This window comes from Anguilla anguilla, chromosome 6 (genome assembly GCF_013347855.1).
Source record: "Anguilla anguilla isolate fAngAng1 chromosome 6, fAngAng1.pri, whole genome shotgun sequence".
Lineage (NCBI taxonomy): Eukaryota > Metazoa > Chordata > Actinopteri > Anguilliformes > Anguillidae > Anguilla > Anguilla anguilla.
The window spans coordinates 47,936,290-47,957,620 of NC_049206.1; the positions used below are offsets into that span (position 1 = coordinate 47,936,290).

At 41.4% G+C, this 21,331-nt stretch overlaps 1 protein-coding gene across 7 annotated transcripts in view; it reads right to left on the reverse strand.

The window, feature by feature from the left end:
- Window positions 1-21,331, reverse strand: part of col12a1b (collagen, type XII, alpha 1b) — a 75,918-nt gene that overhangs the window by 52,046 nt on the left and 2,541 nt on the right. For 6 of the 7 annotated variants that reach the window (XM_035423307.1, XM_035423312.1, XM_035423311.1 and 3 more), the window contains 12 exons: window positions 18,551-18,667; window positions 17,807-17,950; window positions 17,292-17,348; window positions 15,569-15,832; window positions 14,640-14,804; window positions 13,857-14,030; window positions 13,394-13,684; window positions 12,535-13,137; window positions 10,842-11,120; window positions 10,246-10,521; window positions 9,183-9,455; window positions 3,278-3,547 (listed from right to left, as the gene is read on the reverse strand). In XM_035423307.1, the coding sequence (XP_035279198.1) occupies window positions 3,278-3,547; window positions 9,183-9,455; window positions 10,246-10,521; window positions 10,842-11,120; window positions 12,535-13,137; window positions 13,394-13,684; window positions 13,857-14,030; window positions 14,640-14,804; window positions 15,569-15,832; window positions 17,292-17,348; window positions 17,807-17,950; window positions 18,551-18,667 (2,913 nt within the window). Of the gene's footprint in view, window positions 1-3,277; window positions 3,548-9,182; window positions 9,456-10,245; window positions 10,522-10,841; window positions 11,121-12,534; window positions 13,138-13,393; window positions 13,685-13,856; window positions 14,031-14,639; window positions 14,805-15,568; window positions 15,833-17,291; window positions 17,349-17,806; window positions 17,951-18,550; window positions 18,668-20,173; window positions 20,830-21,331 lie in introns of those variants that run through there. The other variant, XM_035423310.1, reaches the window with a different exon arrangement.

Consider the following 21,331-nt stretch of genomic DNA (forward strand, 5'->3'; position numbering starts at 1 on the left):
ACCAGGCCCGTATTTGTTTCTGGTTGTCATGCCAACTTCTGGCCTTCATTACTTAATCAGCCCTAACATTGACACCATCTGACATTTTAGCTACATTTCTTGATATGAATGACAGCTGAACATTGTACCTGTGCCCCACTGTGACCTAATGTATGAGTGAACCAGGGTTCAAAGCCAGTTAGGTCATTTAGCCAGGGTAACTGTTGAAAACAAAACCCTGCATACACGCCTAGGGTATGGGCAGATGTGTCTTCTTGCATTATGAAATATCTTTGATTGAAAAAAACTGTTTTACAAAACACTTCATTTTTTTTCTTCAAATTAACATTCTAAGAAAGTGTTTTTTTGCAATAAAATTAAATATGAGCCATCTGAATCCTTCATGATTCCAAGAAAAATCCAGACAACTGGCTTTCACTGGAAAAAAAAAAACATAAATTTCTAGTCTAGTGACATGCTGATTGATCCAGATAGATCCAGAACGAAGATTCAGTTGGTCTCACTGTATGTACAGTGCGAGATGACAAGATCCCTGGGGTGCTTAAAGGTTGTTTTCTGTTTAAAAAAAAAAATACTTGACCCGCCTGCCAAAATGAATAAACATGGCCAAGACACACGTTTTTCCATTAGCGCATTTAGTCTCGCAAAACCGGCACATTAAATTCCCAGCCAGCATGAGTTTCCATCAGTGCACTTTTTTTTTCCAGTTCTGTGCATATGTCAGGCAGGGGATGTATATACAGCCAGTCCCAGACCATGTCTGAGTTCTGCATCTCCTTGAACCCCCTCCTTCCAATAACGGACAACAGACGGCACCAATTACGTCATGTGGCGCGCACATGCACCGTTTTAAGGGGTGCCAGCGCCGCGGTGTCTTTCGGCAAGATCAGGTGAAAAGCAAGAACAATGACGTTATCTCTGCACGCACATTTTCCACAGAAAGTCCAACACTGCGGCTTAAATCATAATCTTGAAAAATCCTCACTTCCAGAATACTGTTCTGGATAAACAGAATGTGGAAAAACAGGTCGATAGTAGGTCACCTCATAGAATTATTGCTTTAGGCTTTTCCCACTGATTGGTTTTGAGTGATTTAGCTGGCTTGCTATATCTCGCAGGCCAGTAAACTACTTTTAAATGTAGGCCCATAGACACGTACCATAAAAATGGCAAAGGGTGAGTGCCTTCTTGTGGTTTTACTGCATATTCAGTGTCCTATTGCATTTTTTGGACATGCTTCCACCAATTGGTCAAAAGTACCACAGAAATGTCCAATTTAGGATTCGGACACCTGAACAGGGTTTTTCCTGGTTCAAAATGAGGTAGAAATGGTACTTTAATCGTGTGATCATGTGACCAAATTTATCACATCTAGTAGAGTAAATTATACTTTTTAATGGGCAGTAGTGATCAGATGATGTCTTTTCACCAGCAAACTCCTAGCGAACTCTACTTCTTAAAAAAATTGGGTATTCTACGGTCCATAATATGCAAAGTTGAAAACATTACACTGATACTGTGTAATTGTGGATACTTTTTTGAAAATAAACTGCACTTGCTTTAGACTACCTGTCTGAAAGCAGCAAAATGAGAGCGATGTCTGATATTGCACTACATTGCTATAGCTTTGCGCTCTTCTTCCATAACGCCTTTCCTGGTGCATTGTGCTGATTACAGTACAGCACCACAGAATATCCTATGCAGGAAAAACCCTGCTGATTCTCCAGCCCAATGTCCAGTGTTTAGCCTTAAGGAAAAAAATCACGTGTCCAAAACCACAAGTGAACACCCGACATGTGAAGAGTACACGTGAACTTTGAAAATAATCCCACTTACAATATGAGAGCGGCACAAGGTACCCTATGCTATTTCAAGCCACATGTTTGTGTTTTCACGTATGAAAATTGTAGTCCACATTGGAAAGATTCAGTCACACATGAAAATGTGGAATTTCACGTGATTTCAATGTCTCATGTTTTGTTTTAGCATGTGGAAAATTTCATTCACGTTTGAAAAAAGCCAAAATGTGAAAAAGGAAAAAGCACATTTGAAATGAATATTTCAATTCACATGTGAAAATCAAAAAGGCAAGTTTCACACGTGATCTTTTATCGTAAGGGCAATTTCATATTGGTGTCCTCTCATCCCCACCAAGCCTTAATACCTAAAGTTATTCATTTCAAAAAGCTCTGAATTTGCTTATTTGCTATTTTGACAGCCACGGTTTCTCTCTCCGTGTCTATTTTCCCTCTTAACCTGAGCATAGGCCATTCTGTTGAATCACTTTTAATAAAGACCCAATTAGCATCAGAACCATTGCTCAGCTGTGAGAGCTTATACAGTCTGTGGTCATCACATGCAGATCTGTGTCAGTGCTAATCAACTAGTGCCTTCCAGGGAACAAATAATAAAAGTTTCCAAATGTTTTATATATTTCATGAAAAAAAACTTCACAGCTCCTCAGTGGCATTTTAATGAAAGGCTCATTTCCTACGTAGGCAAGCCGTAAAAATATTATGACCACATAAAAAATGGCTCTAGCCAAGGGGGTGGATGCTGAAGTCAACAGTGTATTTATTTGTTACGTAGCTCACTTTGTTTACAATTCTGAAGGAAACCAACAGGGTCCCCCCCCCCCCCATAGAGGTCAAAGCGTGATCTTTTTTTTTATAGATCTGAGCGGGAGCTCACCGGCACAATTATTCTGCGATGGCCAGAAAACATTGGAACATGGGGCCTCTGGCTGTATCAGACACACTTCTCTGAAGCCATGCTGATCCCAGATCAGTGGCAGGCACCGCTTGACAGAAGTGATTGCAGCCATGCTGATCTCAGATCAGTGATAGGCATGGCTTGACAGAAGTGAATGCAGCCGTGCTGATCTCAGATCAGTGACAGGCACAGCTTGACAGAAGTGAATGCGATACAGCAAATGACCAGCATTACCTGTAGGCAGTTCACGCTCAAATGTTATCAGCAAGTGAATGCTTTGGGTGACCACTTAGCTACATGTGGAATACAGTTTACCCTCTTTGAAACCTCAGGAGGTAGGGGGGAAACATCTCCGTCATGTACGCTAATCAGCACAGCAGCAGAGCCAGGCAGGAGGTCATGGCTTTCCACTGCTGGCATTCTCCCATTACATCATCATAACATCATGCTGCTGGCAGCGATATCGCGAGGATGTGCAACCTCGGACTAACGGGGCGATTGGGACGTCTCTCCCGCCACTTCCCTCAGCATAAGGAAAACGGATAAAATGGGGGAATAGCAGTACCGTCTGTGGTCTCTTCTCCCACGAGCGGCTGCCCCTCTCCGCGGCTGTACTGCGCGTGCACGGACACCTGGTACCGGGTCTCCGGGGTCAGGCCGTCCAGAACCGTGTCCGTAACGCCGCCCGGGACCGTCTTCTCCCCGGCCTCCCCGGTGAACAGCGACTTCCACGTCACCCGGTACAACCGTACGTTGCCGGGGGCGGCCGTCCAGGACACCTCAAAGCTGGTGTCCGTAACGTTTTTTGTGACCAGCTTTTTTGGGGAGCCCATCTCTGAAAAGAAATAAATAAAGTATGTAAGGTCATTAAGAGGATTGATGGTGTATTTTGTATATAATGCGGGGTCGATTAATCCCTCCCTGGTCAACGATAATACACATTTTTGCAGATGTCATGGTTCAGAGCACGATTAATATTTTAATTGGCTTGTTAAATCTAGTGAACAGCAGGACACAGTACTCTCTTATTCTGTTAAGACTGGAGGGCTACAATTCAACAGGTTCCAGCACTCTTTAAAGACAGCTGGAACCTGCTGGATTGTAGTCCTCTGGACCATTAATAGAATAAGAGGGCATTTATTCTGATAATGGAACACTGAATAAGCAACTTAATTCCCTGGCTGGAAGATATGCTTCCAGACTCTCGATCCGGTTGAGTGGAACCAGCCTCGGTCTTTGACGCGTAAGTGATATATTTCTTCAACGGTCACCAAGTGTGAATAGAGAAAAATATGCACAAAGGTTTAAATCGTCCATCTTAAGCACTGAAGTCCTTCCAACAGTATTTAATTTTCCGCTGAAAACAAGAAACTCGATACATGAAAGTGCACGAGCTATAAATGCAGATGTGCTTCTGTCCTCCCAAAGGATTCCTCCTCGAAAAGTCAAAGAGCGGAGAAAGCACAGATGAAAGAATTATAAGAGACTAATTCTAAGTGATATCGCCAGCCGGCCAACACACATTCACACAAACACACATACTCCAAGGCAGTGCTGTTGATTCCCAGGGTTCAAAAGAATCTGTGCATCTGTGTGGCCTTGTGGAGCATCTCCCAGTTTAAACATACAACCAGATGGGACGCAATCAGTGAAAGAACTAAAAGCCCGGTGCATCAGACCTCCTTGATCATCAGTGTTGAATATATTTAAGACATGGATACGGGATTTTCAGACATGAAAAGCAGGGGTTTACTTGACCGGAGGCATATTGGTGCATCCCCATAAAGGCATAGGGGAAACATTTGCCCCAGCTATATGATTAAAGGTTTCCTACAGAGGATGATGCATGGGTTTCTGTGAGTGTGTGGTCATTTTGATGGCTTCTCGTGAAACCAAGTACCAAAGCACGGCAAAAGGGGCCAATTTACTTTTTGCTGTAGAAATCCTATGTGCCATGTCAGTGCTGAATTTATAATAATCAAAGTAATGAACTTCATTTATACTAGCCAGTGCTTATCAAGATCTAAAAACTGTTTTAGAATGATGTTCTGAAGTTCTCCTTAACCATTAGCAATGTGTAGCACACTCTAGGATTTACAGATAGGAGGCTCACAACACATCAACAAGGAGGGAATTATTCGGCCAATTAAACTTGGGGATGATGATAATGCATTTGGTCAGGACATTGAGGAACTCAATTTGATGCCTCATCTGAAAAATCTCCTGATATCTCCTACAGCACAGTATCCCTCTCACTGTACTGGACATGTCATTTTCTCATTAGTCCAGAGGAATTGCTGGCCCCCTCTGGCCCACAAAAACCACTTCCAGCGGCAACTCAGTTTTCCCAGGTTGCCAATTCACATATTAGCCAAGGCCAGCCCTGCTTAGCTTCAGCCAAGAGGCTCTACTGTGGAAAACACTGTGGTCAGAACCATTCACGCAAAAAGCAGGGAGTTTAAATGGAGAAAGACAATGGGCCGATTATGATGTGAAACCTAATAATGCACAGTGACAGTCTGCTTCTTGCTTATCCATCCCCGTTTTCCAGCTTCAGGCTTTTATTTTGGCTTACTGATAAAGGCTGTAGTAAGACGTGGGCACAGATTCGTTCTTTAATTACTGAATATCATTTTAAGGTATGTAATAAAGCTGCAGTCACAGTAATTAAATATAGAATTCCAAATTTCAATAATAATATTCTATTCTATTCATTATACTAATGGAATAATTCAGCATGCCCTAAAAGGGACAAGACAAAAACATTTCTGAAAAATCATTGGATCATGTCATCATAAGTTAATAAATGTAAATGTGTTTTTTTGTACATCCATTATCAACTTTTGCTGCTTACAGGTTACTGCTGAAATGAAATTATTCAACTACAATTTTTAAATGACAACACAGGGCTATGTTGCATATCAAATTTAAAAATCAACATAGATGTGCATCAAGAAGAGAAAATATTTTCTACCTCAGTGCAAATTGGAGAAAGATTTTAACTATAAGCCTGCGTTTAATTTCATATATTAGAAAGTGAGCTGTGTTTGATTTCATAACAAGTCTTTCCAACTGGCCTGCCAAAAACAATCTATCAAAAAATATTCTTTAAGCACACATTCTAATATTGGCAATTTTACTGCACATGTGCAGTCGGAGCCACAGAGATGGGGATCAACCTTTAGAAAGGTTTCAATTTTCCAAGATACTACACTGACAATGAGCTTGTCAGCATAGAATCTCCTCACAGTCTCCAGCAAACCAATCTTCTCAAGACCGCTATGAACTACAACTGAAGAAAACCAGACCAAATTCAATTGCTGCCTTTAGTTCACTGGCTCTCTCTGCTCTCCATCACAATTCCATTTGAATGCAGATGTGCCATTTATTAAATATGGCACACACTCTTCTTCTGCTTTTGAGAAGACTTTGTGATTCCAGTCTCAAACTGCTCATCATCAGCAACGTCTACATTAGGCTGTAATTAGTTGGCACACCAAAAATGTGTATGTGTGTGCGTGCTACTTTTATCTTTGCCATTGAAAAAGCTCTAACATTTCGCTCACATGTACTGTAAATGATGATTATTTTATTCAAAATAATCTGGAGCATTCACATAATTCCTCGCCATTGAGCACTGGTGCAACTGAGCTCAAAATCAACAATCAATGAAATTCGTATTTAAAAAAACAACAACCAAATATTGGACTTTTAATCTGGTTTCTCGCATTTCTTGTCCACATGCAGATGCTGGTGCTGACGGGGCATTCTCCCTGATTTGGCAGTCGGGAGCAGGAAAGCGGCAGAAGGCCTGACAGTATTATCTGCTCTGATGAATGTCAGACAGCGGAGCCCAGGAAGGAATCGCACATGCGGCATCCTCACAAAGACCCAACTTCTAAATCCTCAGAGGATGAAGTCACAGGAATGGACCTTATGGCCTGCTCCCCGCATCCTGATTATGATTGATTTCATTTCCACTGCTCTCCATAGCCCCCCCACCCACCCACCCCCCGCCCCCTGTACCAACCCCTAGAGGAAGTACAGAGCCCGCTCTCTTAAAATGGCCCCCGTCATAGCCGCCTCTTTGAAGTGCCTTTCAGGTAACACATTCCATATGTCACGCGTAAAAGCTCTCCTTTTAATTTATGCACAGATCCGTTTCTCTGTCTTGATATTGTGAAAACAGAATATATCTGCCAGCGTTACTAGCCGCCCTTTTTTAGCATTACAATTCAGAATCATCTATCATTACACAGTCCATGAATCCATTACGTCAATATGAGGACTGGGAGAACATGAAGGAAACCCAGGCCCAGTGGTTTGAGCGGCCATCGTGTCTGCACAGCTCCTTCTTTGGTGATACAATCCAGGCGCATGTGTCACCGTATTGCCATTGGAGGTGCCGCTAAGCACCTTTATAGGGATTTCCAGCTCAAAGAACCAAGCTAAACTATTGCACTGCGCCAGGTCCTGCAAGCACGGGGATACATGACTATCCACAATGCTAAGTCCCTCATCCTTTAATTGGAAACATACATTTATTATATCGGTCTTTTTTTGTCATTTTCCCACCTACAAAAAATAGATTATACAAAATATGACAGTTAATCTTTTTTTCAGATCATTGATTCAAATTTAACATCAATAATTCTGAAAAATGAATACAAGCCCATGTGCAGATGGAGTTGCTTAGTCTTTGTAAAAGAATTTCCTTGTCCAGCACAAGGCTGACACTTTTGACAGTGATCGCTGTGTCATTTAATTTCCTATTAGGGTGGTTGATTTCATTGGGGAAATGCAATTCTTAGAAGAACACTGCAGAACATATTTCAGGCTGAGTTCTACTAAAAGAACAAAAGTACATAGATGTTTGGAAATGTTTTAATTTTCAGGAAGCCTTGCTACAGAGCCATTAATGATGGAATAGCTTGCCAGGTCATGAAGTTTAAGCCAAGAGCCTTGGGGACTTCAAGTCCAAGCTTGACACAATGTTAGATACTCTCTCAACAGTTGGCAAAATGACAAGCTGAAGTGCACATAAAACACAGAACTACATAAGTATTGACAAGAGGCCTTAGAATTACAGTATCTCCACCATCATCTCTCAATCCTGTCCAAATTGCCACCACCACTCTCTCTCTCTTAATATTCTCTTTTCATTTTTATTTTAAAAAGACAACTCTGTGAACATTTAGACTATTCTTTGTAACACTGGCACAAACCACGGCTTCCCCTCCACAAAATATAAACAAATACACAAACGGTAGCACTTTATAGTTAGCATGGATAGTTATACTTCTCCTATTAGACCTGCAAAGTACTAATCTGAATCCACACATAGCACATACAAACAAATAAATGAACAAACAATCAGTAGCTAAGGACATGCACTCATACAGATTATTATGATTATGATTCTTCTTCTTCTTCTTCTTCTTCTTATTATTATTATTATTATTATTATTACTATTCATACAAAGGTGGCTGCACATTTTTGCCACTTAATGAGCCAACTCGTCCACCATTTTGTTTCTACATATCACCTACTTGGGCACCATGGCAGTATAGCCCTTGGCATCCAGTGTACAAGTAACTTCTACCTCACCTCACCTCACCTCATCTGACAGTGCAGCTCTTCCAAGCCTCACCCACGTAGTTGCAGGGAATAACACCAGCCCAAGTGATAAACCAATTTTATACATGTCTTGTCAAGCTAGTGTTGCCTCTTCAACACAACCACTTTCAGTTGGGTTTAAGTACTTGCATCTGATACCACAGTTTACTGACCTTTGAGATAGCTGACAAGCTGTGGCTGATTTGTTCTAGGGTATTTCATTAAAGGATACGGTAGCAGAAAAACCACTTGACCTTAACCGAAATCCTTCCCACTCCCCATGATCCACTAGAGTCAGTTCTAACCTCCAAAGCAGCTATAACAGAAACAGATGTCCTCTCTAACCATTTGTTATTTCTGTCTGCCTACAGGTCAGCCCTTTCAAACTGTCTTTGAGATAAGCAATTCATAACTCTTTCAAACAGATATATATGTTAATGGAGCTTAGCCTTTAGAAACTATGGCAGCTAAAGACTGTTTAATATAAATTAAGCTGCATGACATAGAGTACATTAATGCAGTTAAGAAAGACAGCTGGCGGGTTTGAGAGCGGTGTGTGGGACTGTGCTCGGCATGACTTGAGCTTGGAAAAAAGTGATTCACTCCTATTGATCTAATTACATACTGCACTGTTTCTGTTGTAGAATTTCACTGTCTCTAAATGACTATAATTGCCACAGCATACACCATATTACTACAACAATACTGGGAAGTGCAAATGACAGGAAACAGGAAATCAAATATACCATAGATTAGCAAGTGAGAAAATGAGAGCGGACTCCCTTGTAAAAAGAAATCCCTCGCCTCAGACTGACTTAAGGACGAAGGCACAGACGAAGAGAAAGACGAATACCTTCGAGAGTGGTCCCTCGTCCGGCCAGCGGGTCCCCGAGCCCGGTGGCGTAGCGGGCGCTGACGGACAGGTCGTACTCGGTGGCCGGCCGCAGGCCCTTCAGCAGCGCGGCCGTGTTCTCGCCCTTGACGGAGATCTCCTTCCTCTCGCCTCCCGCCACCGGCTGGTAGGCCACGCGGTACTGCAGCACCCGGCCCGGCGCCGCCCCCCAGGAGAGCCGCATGCTGGACACGGTCTCGTTGAAGACTCGCAGGTTACGCGGGGACCCGTGAGCTGGAAAAGAGGGGACGCGGTTCAAAAAGTGTGCCTCCCCGCCAATCGGAGCTAAGGTTATGGAGTTTCTCCACCAATAAAACGGATCCTATCAAATATCTTAAAATTATTTGTGTAATACAGGGCGCATAATGTAAGAGAACTGGGAAAGGCAATTCAATTGACATCTGTCCCTAATTTTGGCATTATAATTAAGTTTTTTTTTTTTCTTCGTGCAGTGTTTGGTGAGTCAAGCAATTACTACAATTAATTTGCCAATGCTGCTGCATTATAACTTCAGAAATAATATCAGGGTGCCTAAAATCAACCATATGCTCTTATCCAAGTGCTGTGATTATAACTCTAAGAATTTAACTTTTTTAACAACAGCATGGAGAACCATGAAGCATAGCCACGGACAAAGATCAATTTTAGGTCATTAATTAATTTGGAGAAAAAACAGAAACAAAAAAAATGGAACTGGAATGCATGTCCAAGCTAAAAGCTTTCGTGGGGCTACAGTATAGATAATCACCTAAAAGAATTTGGTTTCCATAGTGAACAGAAAATATTTCTTCTCCCGCAGATGTGTCCATGCAAAGAAATTGCTCCTGTTAAATGCACACCCACATACACACACACTATTGCTTCCTGGCAGGAAACTCTCCACTCCCCCTCCAAAATCTCCCAGTCATATGTCTTCCACGCATACGAACAAGCCAAATTAAGCTGACGTACTTGAGTAACATCAGGTTGCCAAGGGGCGGAACAAAAGGGAATTAAGGGATGAGCGGCGGAGCTCCCAGCTAACCTTCTTTGGTGGTTCCATCGATTTGCCTCTCCTTTCCCAGCCCAGACTGGTACTCAGCAGTCACAAACACGCGGTATGTGGTAGCGGGGAGAAGCTCTCTCAGCACGATGGAGGTCTCGGGGCCGGAGGTGGCCGTCTCCAGCCTCGGCCCGACGCCGCTGACCGGCACGTAGGACAGGCGGTACCTCACCACCGCCCCCGGGGCCGCACCCCACGACACCCGGAAACTGTCCGTCGTCTCCTCCGACACCCTGAGGTTCCGCACTGTTCCTTGTTCTGAAAGAGAAGCGCTGTTGTCACTCCTGCACCTTGAGCTCCCTTACCCACGCCAAAACGACATCACGCCCTGGCTGGGTTCCCAACATTTTAGCATGTCTTTAACTGTCTTAGCATTGGCTATTGGGTATTTTCACGCTATATATTTTCAACTGTTTATCATTTTCTTAATAATGAGTTCATATTTAACATCTTTAGTTTAATATTTAACATTTAATTCATACTTAATATCTTTGGAAGCAATTTGGCATTAATCTCAGTTGCATGCTTTAACCCATTCTCTTTTCAGGTGGAACCCTATAGGAAAAACAAACACTCACCCTCTAATGTTGTCTCCATTCCTTTCAAGGGAAAGCTTTCTCCGATATCATAGTGAGCGAAGACATTCACCTCATATTTGGTGAGGGGTGTGAGGTGGGGCAGGACAGCAGTAAAAGTGTCCCCAGGCACCGAAACAGACACGTAGTCTCCATCTGTGTCTGCAGCCTTTCTGAACTTCACCATGAAGGACAAAACGTCCGTGCTGTTCGAGACCCAGCTGGCCCGAAAACTTCTGGAAGTCACCTCTGAGAAGGTCAGCGACTTTGGTGGATATAAACCTAAGAAGGGAGACGCATCATCCGATTAGAATACTCACTTAATTTTTTTTACCATAATCTTATTTACAGAATTCAGAAGCTGTTGTCCCATGATTATATTATATAAGAATTATATAATGCGCAATTGAAGTTTCGGTGAGTTACACAACGCAGTGGTAGCACTAAATACCTTTTGGACGCGTAATGTAGATTGACTAATGTTTGGCTTGCTATTTCCCCTCATTACGGTCCTGAGAAAACTAGCCATGACATGTGTGTAACACATTGTGGCCAGAAAAACAAAAGCAACATGTGGATACTGGGAGCGGATGGTGACCTAGGCGTGATTTAAATTCCTTGGCCATGACATAAGTGTCATTTCAGAGACTGACAATTCTGTCAAGTCTCTGGCCATGAAAAAATGTCAAAGGTCACAGGACTGTAGGCTGGCGTGACTTCAGAATAATAATTCAGGTTAAAAACAGTTAAGTTCCTGTTGCCATAGCGTTTATAAACAGTTATCAATAACAGATTATATAACCAGTCCTGGGGGGATCCAAGCACATGTCTCTCTGAGACATCATTAAGCTAATTTAACTAAATTAACAAATCCAGATAATGAAAATTGACAGATGACTAATGCCATTACGAAACATAGGAAATGGGAACCAAATTCAGCAATACAGTTTTGTACAGTATGAGTCCTTTTTTCTGAAACTTTCTGGTTGGAATTTGTGTTCTCAGACTTTGATTATTGTTTAAGCTGTTTAAGCACCAAACTATGACTTAAAGTGATCGATTCACTCTTTATTTTTCAGGTATATTTTTTTCTTTGGATTATAAAGTAAATGTATGTTCAGCTATATGTCCATACGATCATTGCGTAAAACATATTCTGACATCATCCTTAAGTTAAGAATGCAAGTGTAACAGTTAAATATGACACTGCACTTGCATTTTTAACAAGTTCCTGCCTGCTGCAAAATGCAAGTGCCAATGTATGGGAGCTATGACGGGAATCTTTGCAGGACATTTCATTACAGAAGTACTTGCTGAATGTTCAAATGGAGAGCACAGACAAAGGTAACTGCCTCTCAGATCCTCATAGAAAGTGCCCTTAAAAACGATTGAGCACGTTTGATAAAGAAATCAGCAAGAAAAGTATGAAAAACATGTGCAATTTTGCAACACGGGTAAACTGTATGCTCAAGAATGGGGAAATAGTTTAAACTAATACAAAAATGTTTTAACAAGTAACAATTTACCCATTTTTTTCAAGGGCACTGATCATTTTGAAGGGGACTGTAAATGAAGCGGAAGAGCCGGAAACCTTGACCTTGCTTTACCTCAATAAATGGGACAGCCTTTTCATATGCTTAACAAATTATATTAAAATGGCATCCATAGTGTCTCAAAATGTTACCCCAGTACTTACTCCTTTTCTTAATATTCATGGTTTCCTGCTCAATTCTCAGACAGATGGACTGCGTCAGCTCCTTGGATATCCTCTGGAAAGCGTCAAAGTCCTCCACGGTGTAGACGTGGGTCTCCGTCGGCTCGTTAGCAATGGCCTCCAATTCCGAGCGAACGGCATCCTTGACGCCCACAGCGAAGATCTCCACGTCGGCCTTCCTCAGTTTCGTGGCTGGGTCCTTGAAGGCATCCGAGGACTTCCCATCCGTGATGAGGATAGTGACGCGCGGCACGTTGGTTCGCGCCCCCCTGGCGGGGATAAAGATCTTCTCCCTGACGTAGGTCATGGCCCTCCCCGTGTTCGTGGAGCCTCCTCTGTACGGGAACGACCGCACGGCTTTGACCACGGCGTCGAGGTTGTGGTGTGTGTTCAGGGAAAACTCGGTATGTGGGTCCCTGCTGTACTGAACCAGGCTGATCTGGACCTTATTCGGTCCAATGTCAAAGGTGTTCACCAGAATCTCAAGAAAGGCTCTCACCTTGGCGAAATTGGCTAATCCTATGCTGTAAGAGCCGTCAACCAGGAGAACAACATCTGCTTGTACATCCACACCAAGGGAACATTCTGCAGGAGGAGATAAAAAGCAAATGTCTCCACTCTGGCAGAAATGATAAGTATAGGAAAGATAAAGGTAGTAATGACTGATTCGAATTCAACTATGTATAACTGTAAGAAATAAGATGCATTAAAGCTGTTTAAATCAGAACTTGCCCTTTCACCTTGTTGGTCTCCGTGTAATAGCTTGAGTTTGTACTGATTGATCTGATTGTGTAGACTGACCATTTTGAGCTTTTTAACTAGGCAGGTAAAAAATTCTCACCTAGAGAGACCTTCGTCGGCTGGGTCTTATCCATGGTCATGACGGGCTCGCTCGGCATCAGACCGTTCAGGGCAAACAGGCTGATCTCATACTCCGTGTCCGGGGAGAGGTCCATCACGGTCACCGAGGTCTGAGAGGGTCCTACGTACAGCTCCTGCTTCTTGCTGCCTGCTAACATGGGGACCAGCTGGAGTTTGTACCCGGTGACCTCCCCCAAGGAGGCATCCCACGTCACCCTCATGGATTTGGAGGCTGTCTCTCTGACTTCCAGGTTTGAGGGTGGTTCCACCACTGGGATCGTCAACAAAGGGCACAAGACAGAGCAGTCAGAACAGCTAGGGAGAGCCCGAAAAGCGAAGGGCATTCTCATTTTCATTTCTTTTTCAATTTCAAGTACACAGTGCCCACAAGCTCTGCCGTCTTGCTATTGGAAATTAAGCAAATCATGTTGAAAAAAACGTACCTTCTTCCCCGCTCACGAGAAAGTTCATCTGGTCATCAACACCGCTGCAGACATGGCCGATGAGCTTACGCTGCACCTCTTTGATCAAGTTAAAGTTGGGGACATTATAGACATGGCTGCTGTAAGGGGTGGAGGCCATTTGTTTCAGCTCGTCCACATCTGCTTCTTTGATCCCTGCGTTGGACAAAGAACAGAAATGAGATGTAAAATGGATCGTCTCCTACAAACGGAGGAAGATATTCCATACAGCTATTGTGACTTAACTGCCAGACAAATCTCGGAAATGTCATCTTTTATAGCTAAATGTCATCACAGACAAAACACAAACGTTGCTTCTAAAGACAACTAGGGCATATGAAGACAGCCACAAGTTTGATAATTAATTGCTGCATACTGAGGATCGACAGTACTAAAAGAATGGATAAAGCAAGTGTAAAATGCCAACCCAAAGTAGGAATGTTGTGCACCATTCGCACTTTTAATAAAATCCAGCTGGAATCATGCACAGTAGTTCTATTTCCAACAAGAGGTCTAGTGTGAGAGGTCAGGTCTCTATAGCCAATCAGTTGGTCTTTACAATTTCCCCTTCAATTTTATTGGTGTTTTTACTGTTAAAAGACAAAAACAATGGCACTGCATTTTTCTTTCAATAAAACTTAAAATTTAATAAACTGCAGAATTTTGATCCTTTGACAAGAAAGCTTGTATGCATTATGAACCACCAGTGTGCCTGATAAGAACACATGAGTACTTTTAAAGGAAAACAGGAAAGTAGTCACTTACCCAAGACAAAAATCTCAACCCCACTGTTCCTGAGTTTTTTGGCATAGTCTTCCACGGGGTCCTGAGATTTTCCATCTGTGATAATCATGGCCACTTTGGGAAATCCCTGCCTGGCTCCAGCAGCCTCGGTAAATGTGTTTTTCAACAGATAATCCATGGCATCGCCTAGAAACATCAGATGACATCTCTGCATTCATTAAAATCAAACCATTTCATCCTAATGTGGCTGTCCACTGTCAAACACAAAGTCTACTAATGATGACATTCATGTTTACACAGGGCATTTTGCACTTAACGCATGAGCTAAGTTATTTTGACTTTAGAAGGCCTTTTTGAAATAACAGCCACTGTTTTCCATCTTTAAAAGGTAAGGAAACTTTTCTGGTCTTTCAGGACCCTGTATCAGCAGTATTTTTAAAAAGCTGGCGAGTGGTTGCATGGGGCTGTGCCCTGCAAGCGCAGCGTTTGGCTACGTCTCCAGAACGTTTGGCTACGTCTCCAGAACGTTTGGCTGAACTTTCCCGTCAGCAGCTTCAAACAATAAACAACGAAGACACTGTGGAAGCCAGCTGTCAATGGCTGAGAGAGCCCATTCCCAACGTCCTGAGGAACCAGGACCAAACTGCATTCCAAACAGCTAGCATCAGTATCAGTCTTGTGATTGTTCATATCTGTCAAACACGTGAGAGTGTCTGTCCAACTTAGAAGAATTTGCGACAAATCTACATGAATGTCAGTGTCTGTGCAACATGGATTTCTTTCGCATGAGTTTCAGTGCCTGTTCTACACGTCTCTCAGCGACTGTCCAACATTTTGTCAATTTGGACGTATCAACGAAGGGTTTAATAACCTCATTTGGTTAACACAAAAAACGACTCAATGCAAGTAGTGGTTCTACAACTAGCTTGTGGGTAACAATAAATGTGTACCTGTCATTGTGTTTCCACCCTTATAAGGCAAGTTGTTAATGGCTCGGATGAGCTCGCCACGCTTGAAGTACTGGTTCAGGTTGAATTCGGTTCTGGTGTCTGTGCTGTACTGAACCACGCCCACTCTGGTCTTGTCCTCTCCAATGTCGAAGGCGCCCGCCATTGCCGCGATGAAGCTGCGAATGTATTTAAATTTTTCCCTCCCGATGCTCCAGGAGCCGTCCACCAGGAAGACCAAGTCTGTGATGGCACCCACGGTGCACTCTGAGGGGGTACAGGGAGGGCAACAATGGTCAGCTGAGGATCTGGGGGGGGGGGGACTTTTCCTGTCAAAAATAGTCCATATTGGGAGTAGTGGCAGATAAACAGAATTAAAATAATCTGACAGGAGCACAAGAAAAATATTTTGCAACAGAAGAGCATCTGCTTATCCTTCAAGTTCCAACAGCAAAATCAAATATAATGATAAATGGGAATGCCTGCTCTTGCATAAGAGAACTGGGAAAGGAGCCTCTGGAGGTCAGCCACATGAGAGCCAAAGCATTACTTTTTCAGAGTAGCAAAATGAATTACATCAAACAAAAAACAAATCCATTTTCCCCAGTTTCTACTACTGCGGGCTTTTCATCTTTTTAGGTGTTTTTTAAAATAGTTTTTATTTTATTTTTTCGGGAGGGGGTGGGGGTTTTGCTGTTTATATTCATGTCAATTGTCCATGTGTGTTTGGGGTTCTTTTTTTAAAGAGTACTCCTAAAAACAAACATGTTGATGTTACTACCATGTAATCATTTTTTGCTAAAAAAAAAAAAATGAAATAAAATCATAAAACCTTTCCATGTTGTCATTGTGTTTTATGTTCTTTAATATTTTTGTATTTTAAAACCATGTATCACTCTTGAGAGAAAACTTTCTGGAACATTCTGACTAAATTCCAATAATTGAGATGAATCATGTGATGCTGCCTGAAAGCTTTGATCCTGCGAGTCCTGTCTTTACTCTAGCAGTCAGCAGGGACCATTTTGCCTTTGTTCTGACTGTTTTGACCATTTCTGAATTCATCCCTTGACAGATCATGCTTAAATCATCCTTTTTGCTGATGATTAAATCATCTAGGACCAGGTAAACTTAAAAAAAAAAAATTATGCACAAAAACGTATCTTAGCTTGTCCCGTTGTTAAATTGCTCAGTTGCTCCTATTTGGCTCATGCACCAAGACAAAGTATGTTAATTTTAGAAGATCGAGGCATTATAAAATTGACTTTGACATCAGACCTCGACTTGCTTGTAATAATACAGCAACCCACTGCGCATAGCTCATTGCTTTAGTACATCTGGCCCTGGAGGTTATTTTCCAGGCAGAAAAATGAGTGATCTAACCCCAGCCATTCAGAATTCACAAATCAGGGGAGAGGCACATCACGCTTGTAAAGTATACATCTGATCTCCTGATCAGTTGCGCTTTCCGCTTCTTTTAGAATTTCAGGACCGGGTTTGCCCAGGGCAAGGTGGGGGCCAAATGAAGGCAACTGCTACAGTTGTTGGTTTCCTGCTCTTCAGAACCTTAGCTGAGAATGAGCAAGGTCTGATATGAAGCTTTGTCTGAATTCTGACAGTTAAACTGCTTTCAGTGACAAATACATACCCTACCCAAAATCCTAGTGGATCTACAAACCGGAAGACTGTGCTGATGATAAAACATGGTTGATGATGGCAAAATACTCACTAACTGAATCTGTTGGCTGTGGTCTTTTTGAAGTTACACTTGTGGTGCTTGACTGGACTGAAACAGAAGAGAAGTGACAGTTATGCCTAACATTGTGCCTATCAGCACTGTCATGGCCAGCATATGAAAGGCCATTATGCACCCGCTCTGGCACAAAAGTCATTTCTGCAATACAATTTTTAAAGGCATTTGTTTCTTTTAAATTTCAGTAGACAACAAATTCTTCTGCAAAACAGGTTACAACAATGGTTAAAATAGACAATGAAAAAAAACACTGCTTAACAACCTAAACAGCACCAAAACTCCCTGAGGACTTACCTCTAAAAGAAATGTCTATCTCAACAGCATCAAACAAGGACATCTTTGCACAAACATTATAGCAGTGTTTTTCAGCCAAGTACAGAGTAATAGGAAAGAAATAGGGAGAGCAAAACTCTCTTTTCAGTGTGCCAACACTGTATCAACCTGTTGATGATATACATCATTGTATATGGCTATAAGAAAATCGGACTTACTTGTAAGCTGGCCAGAGATGGGTATACTTTCCTCTGATCCCAAAAAGGAAGTAAAGGTAACAACATATTCTACATCAGGGGTCAAGTCTGTTATGGATGTCTCCGTACTGGAGGCAGGGAGCTTTATCTCTTCAGCTGTATCTTCTGAAACACAGAGATCACAAACAAAGAGATGACTACCTTCTTTTAAAATATATGCAATCTTTTATCATTTGACAGTGCTGGTGCTTTAGAGTTTTTATGAGAACATACAGTATATAATACAGCAGTGAAATAAGACATAGGTTGGACCACCATACTCTGGGCCTGAGGCTAGTAGGTATAAATCCTTTCTGGGAGATTGATGCTGTTCCCTTGAGCAAAATTAACTGCCATAGATTTTCCAGTAAAAATCTCCACTCTATAAGATATGGATGACTTTGTTACTCCTTCAGCAAAAGCGTCCCTGCTATGCAAATAATTTACAAAAGAGAGAAAGCAACGTGGTTGTTGGAGCATTGATCTCTAAAACAGAGAGAAACCAAAATCACTCTTCATTTGATTCTTCTATTTTTTTATTTCTGTTTAATATTTTGGAATTAGACAACTAATGGGGTTACCTTGTCTGGCAGCAGTGAGTGCCTCATCTGTACGTAAGCAGTGGGTGACAGGGGTTGAAAACATAACCAGGAGAACTCTCATGCAAACCTTATACAGGCTTCCAAAACAAGCAAATAGAGCAGAGAAGAGCCAAAGACCACCTACCTGTGCGAGAGACCACTTGTATTCTGTATCCCTGTATCCTTGACAATGGCGGCTTCCATGACATTTGTACTGTGCTCTCATTGAGAATTTTAAATTTCAAGTCTGAGGGGGGTTCAACTGTGAACAAGAATTGAATCAGTATTAGTAATCATTCCTTTATGCATTCATAGAAATGTATATTTAATAGTAAAAATGTATCATAATATATCAATCATATCATAAATTTATCATATCATAGTCAATAAGATGTATTTGTATATCCCAACGATAAACACTTCAGGGCTGGGCTGAAGTTTACAAGTTCATTGTTGGGGTGGCGACGAACGTAGCGCAATTTGTGAAGTAACAGCTCCAGGAGATCATTTTAGCCCAAAATGACCTCTGTTTGAGCTGCCTGACCATGTGACCACAGTCAACAGCTCAAGCACAAAAAGTTCACAAAACACACAATACACAACAATTCTACACAAAATTCTCAGGAGTGCAGGAAACACAACACATGCCCAACTAGCCAACATGAGTGGCTCCCATGTAACAGAGGCTAATTGAAACAGCAGAACATGTAACATCTTTCCATTCATGGGTTATTGATTATACAATGGACTCACAGGATGCCAGATCATTTTGAAGAGAAACTGAGTAACATCAGATCCGCACGTTTTTGGATCATTGTCTCTTTGGACAGTTACATATCAAAGACTCACATCCATTGCAAACCTCTCGAAAGATTACACAGTCTGTCAAAGCCGACACTTGTGTACTTTCTTTTCCCTCAAAGGGATATGCGGAAAAATAATTAAAAAACGAATAAAAAAACACAATCAAATACAAAGAAGACAGCTGAAGTACAACAAGATTGTATGCTAAAAAAGAAAACACACAAAGAAATGTATAAACCAAAATAAAAACTACAGCAGCAGGGGCAGCTGTTTACATTGAAACTGGTCTTCGTATCATCATGCAAGTGTACATGAAAAGTTGTTTGGAACAACTTGAAGCACTTGACAAATATCTCCATGTACAAGGAGGACCACACACACAAACCAATATGATATTTTAAAATGATATTCTTCTATAGGAGTCCTTGTGCATGCAAGATGTGCTGCTTTTTCAAAGTCATGTTCACAAGCAATGTTAATAATGGCAAGAAAATTCTATAGGAAGGGAACTTCGATAACCAAATCACTAATTTAGTAGTCTCTTGTTATATTGCATAAAGTAATATAAGTATAGAACAGAGATAGCTCATAAAAATAGGTTAATTTAAATGTTACATTCTTAAAGGAAGTTAAATTACAATTAATTATTGATGTTAGTAAATTATCCTTACAACTACATATTTACATATATAGTATATTTACTTATTTACTGTTAAGGGGCAAGAGTTCATTAAAAGGAGAATTTGGTTACAAGAGGCATGCAGAGACTGATGTTAAAAGTGGGATTTATCTATACAAGAGGCATGCAAGCACCTCAGAAGGTAGTCTTGGAAGCAAGAATATCATTCTAAAATACTGTTGAGAAGCTCAACAGCTAAGAACAAATTGAATGCACAGGCACACAACAAATGGCCGAAGTGGAAGCTGGATCGGCACACGGACATCGAAAAGGTGGATCACCAACCTGGCAGATCAACTCAATGGGCGTGGCTTGCTCCTTTCCTGTCTCCAAAACGACCAATCCCATCTCCTCCCGCACATTCAATGTGGGGAGTGTCCTTCACAACTCAATGCCAAGTTTACGCACACCCACACACACACACACACACCCACACACACGCATGCATGCACGCATACAAAACTCTCACACATCACATGTTCCCAAACACACTCTCACGCAAACAGTTTCACACGAACACGTTTTTTCAGCACAAGCATCCATAAGATTTGATTTTATTTACTGATGAAGAGCAAGTAGCTAAGTAAAAGGTCCAAAAAATATTTTAGAGGAGGTGAATATTTTCCTTCTATTTCCCGATTTCATAACATTATTATTTTTTATTTTTTTTTTAGCTCAGATGAATGTCTGTTTTTTGGTCATCTCATTAAAACATAAAAGCATAAACATGGCAACAGAGGTAAATGACGCAAGACTTGGTGAAGTGAAAAAAAACCACTTCGCTCAGCTTTAATGAACTTTAAATGAACAATGAATGAGGGAAATATTATATACATGATGTCATCATTTTCCTGCCACTATTTCAAAAGTAGTGTGATTATATAAAACTTTGCTTAACCTTCAGGCTGTGTCATTATACATCCTTTAAAAATACATACTTGTCAAACTCAACGACATAATTTAACTTTTTAAGAATACATTTTAAACATTTTGAGGGTAGAAAGTGTCAGTGCTGCTATCAGCTTATTATAAATAATAAGTATTTGAACCATGTCCAAATAATAATATTGTTCAAATACTAAATAGTGATAGTATTGAATGACTGTTCACTAATGGTAAATTCTGACTGCCATAAATAGAAACTACAATCAATCAAACTATTAGTAGCGTTCATTTTTAACTTCAATAGTAAATAAATCTGACTTCATCACCTGGATGTGGTATCCACGTTTGAATTACTATAGTACAGCATTATTCACGCATGAGAAGATAGACTGTAGGCCTACTCTACGTTTGGCGACTGCAGGGATCCAGAATAGTTTCATCGATGAGTCCCTTAATTTGAGTCAAATTTGCTTTAATCTGTTTTTACTGTGCCGTGTATACCTTCACGTGAAAATAACGATCATTGGACAACCATGAATTAATCTACAAATGGCGCCC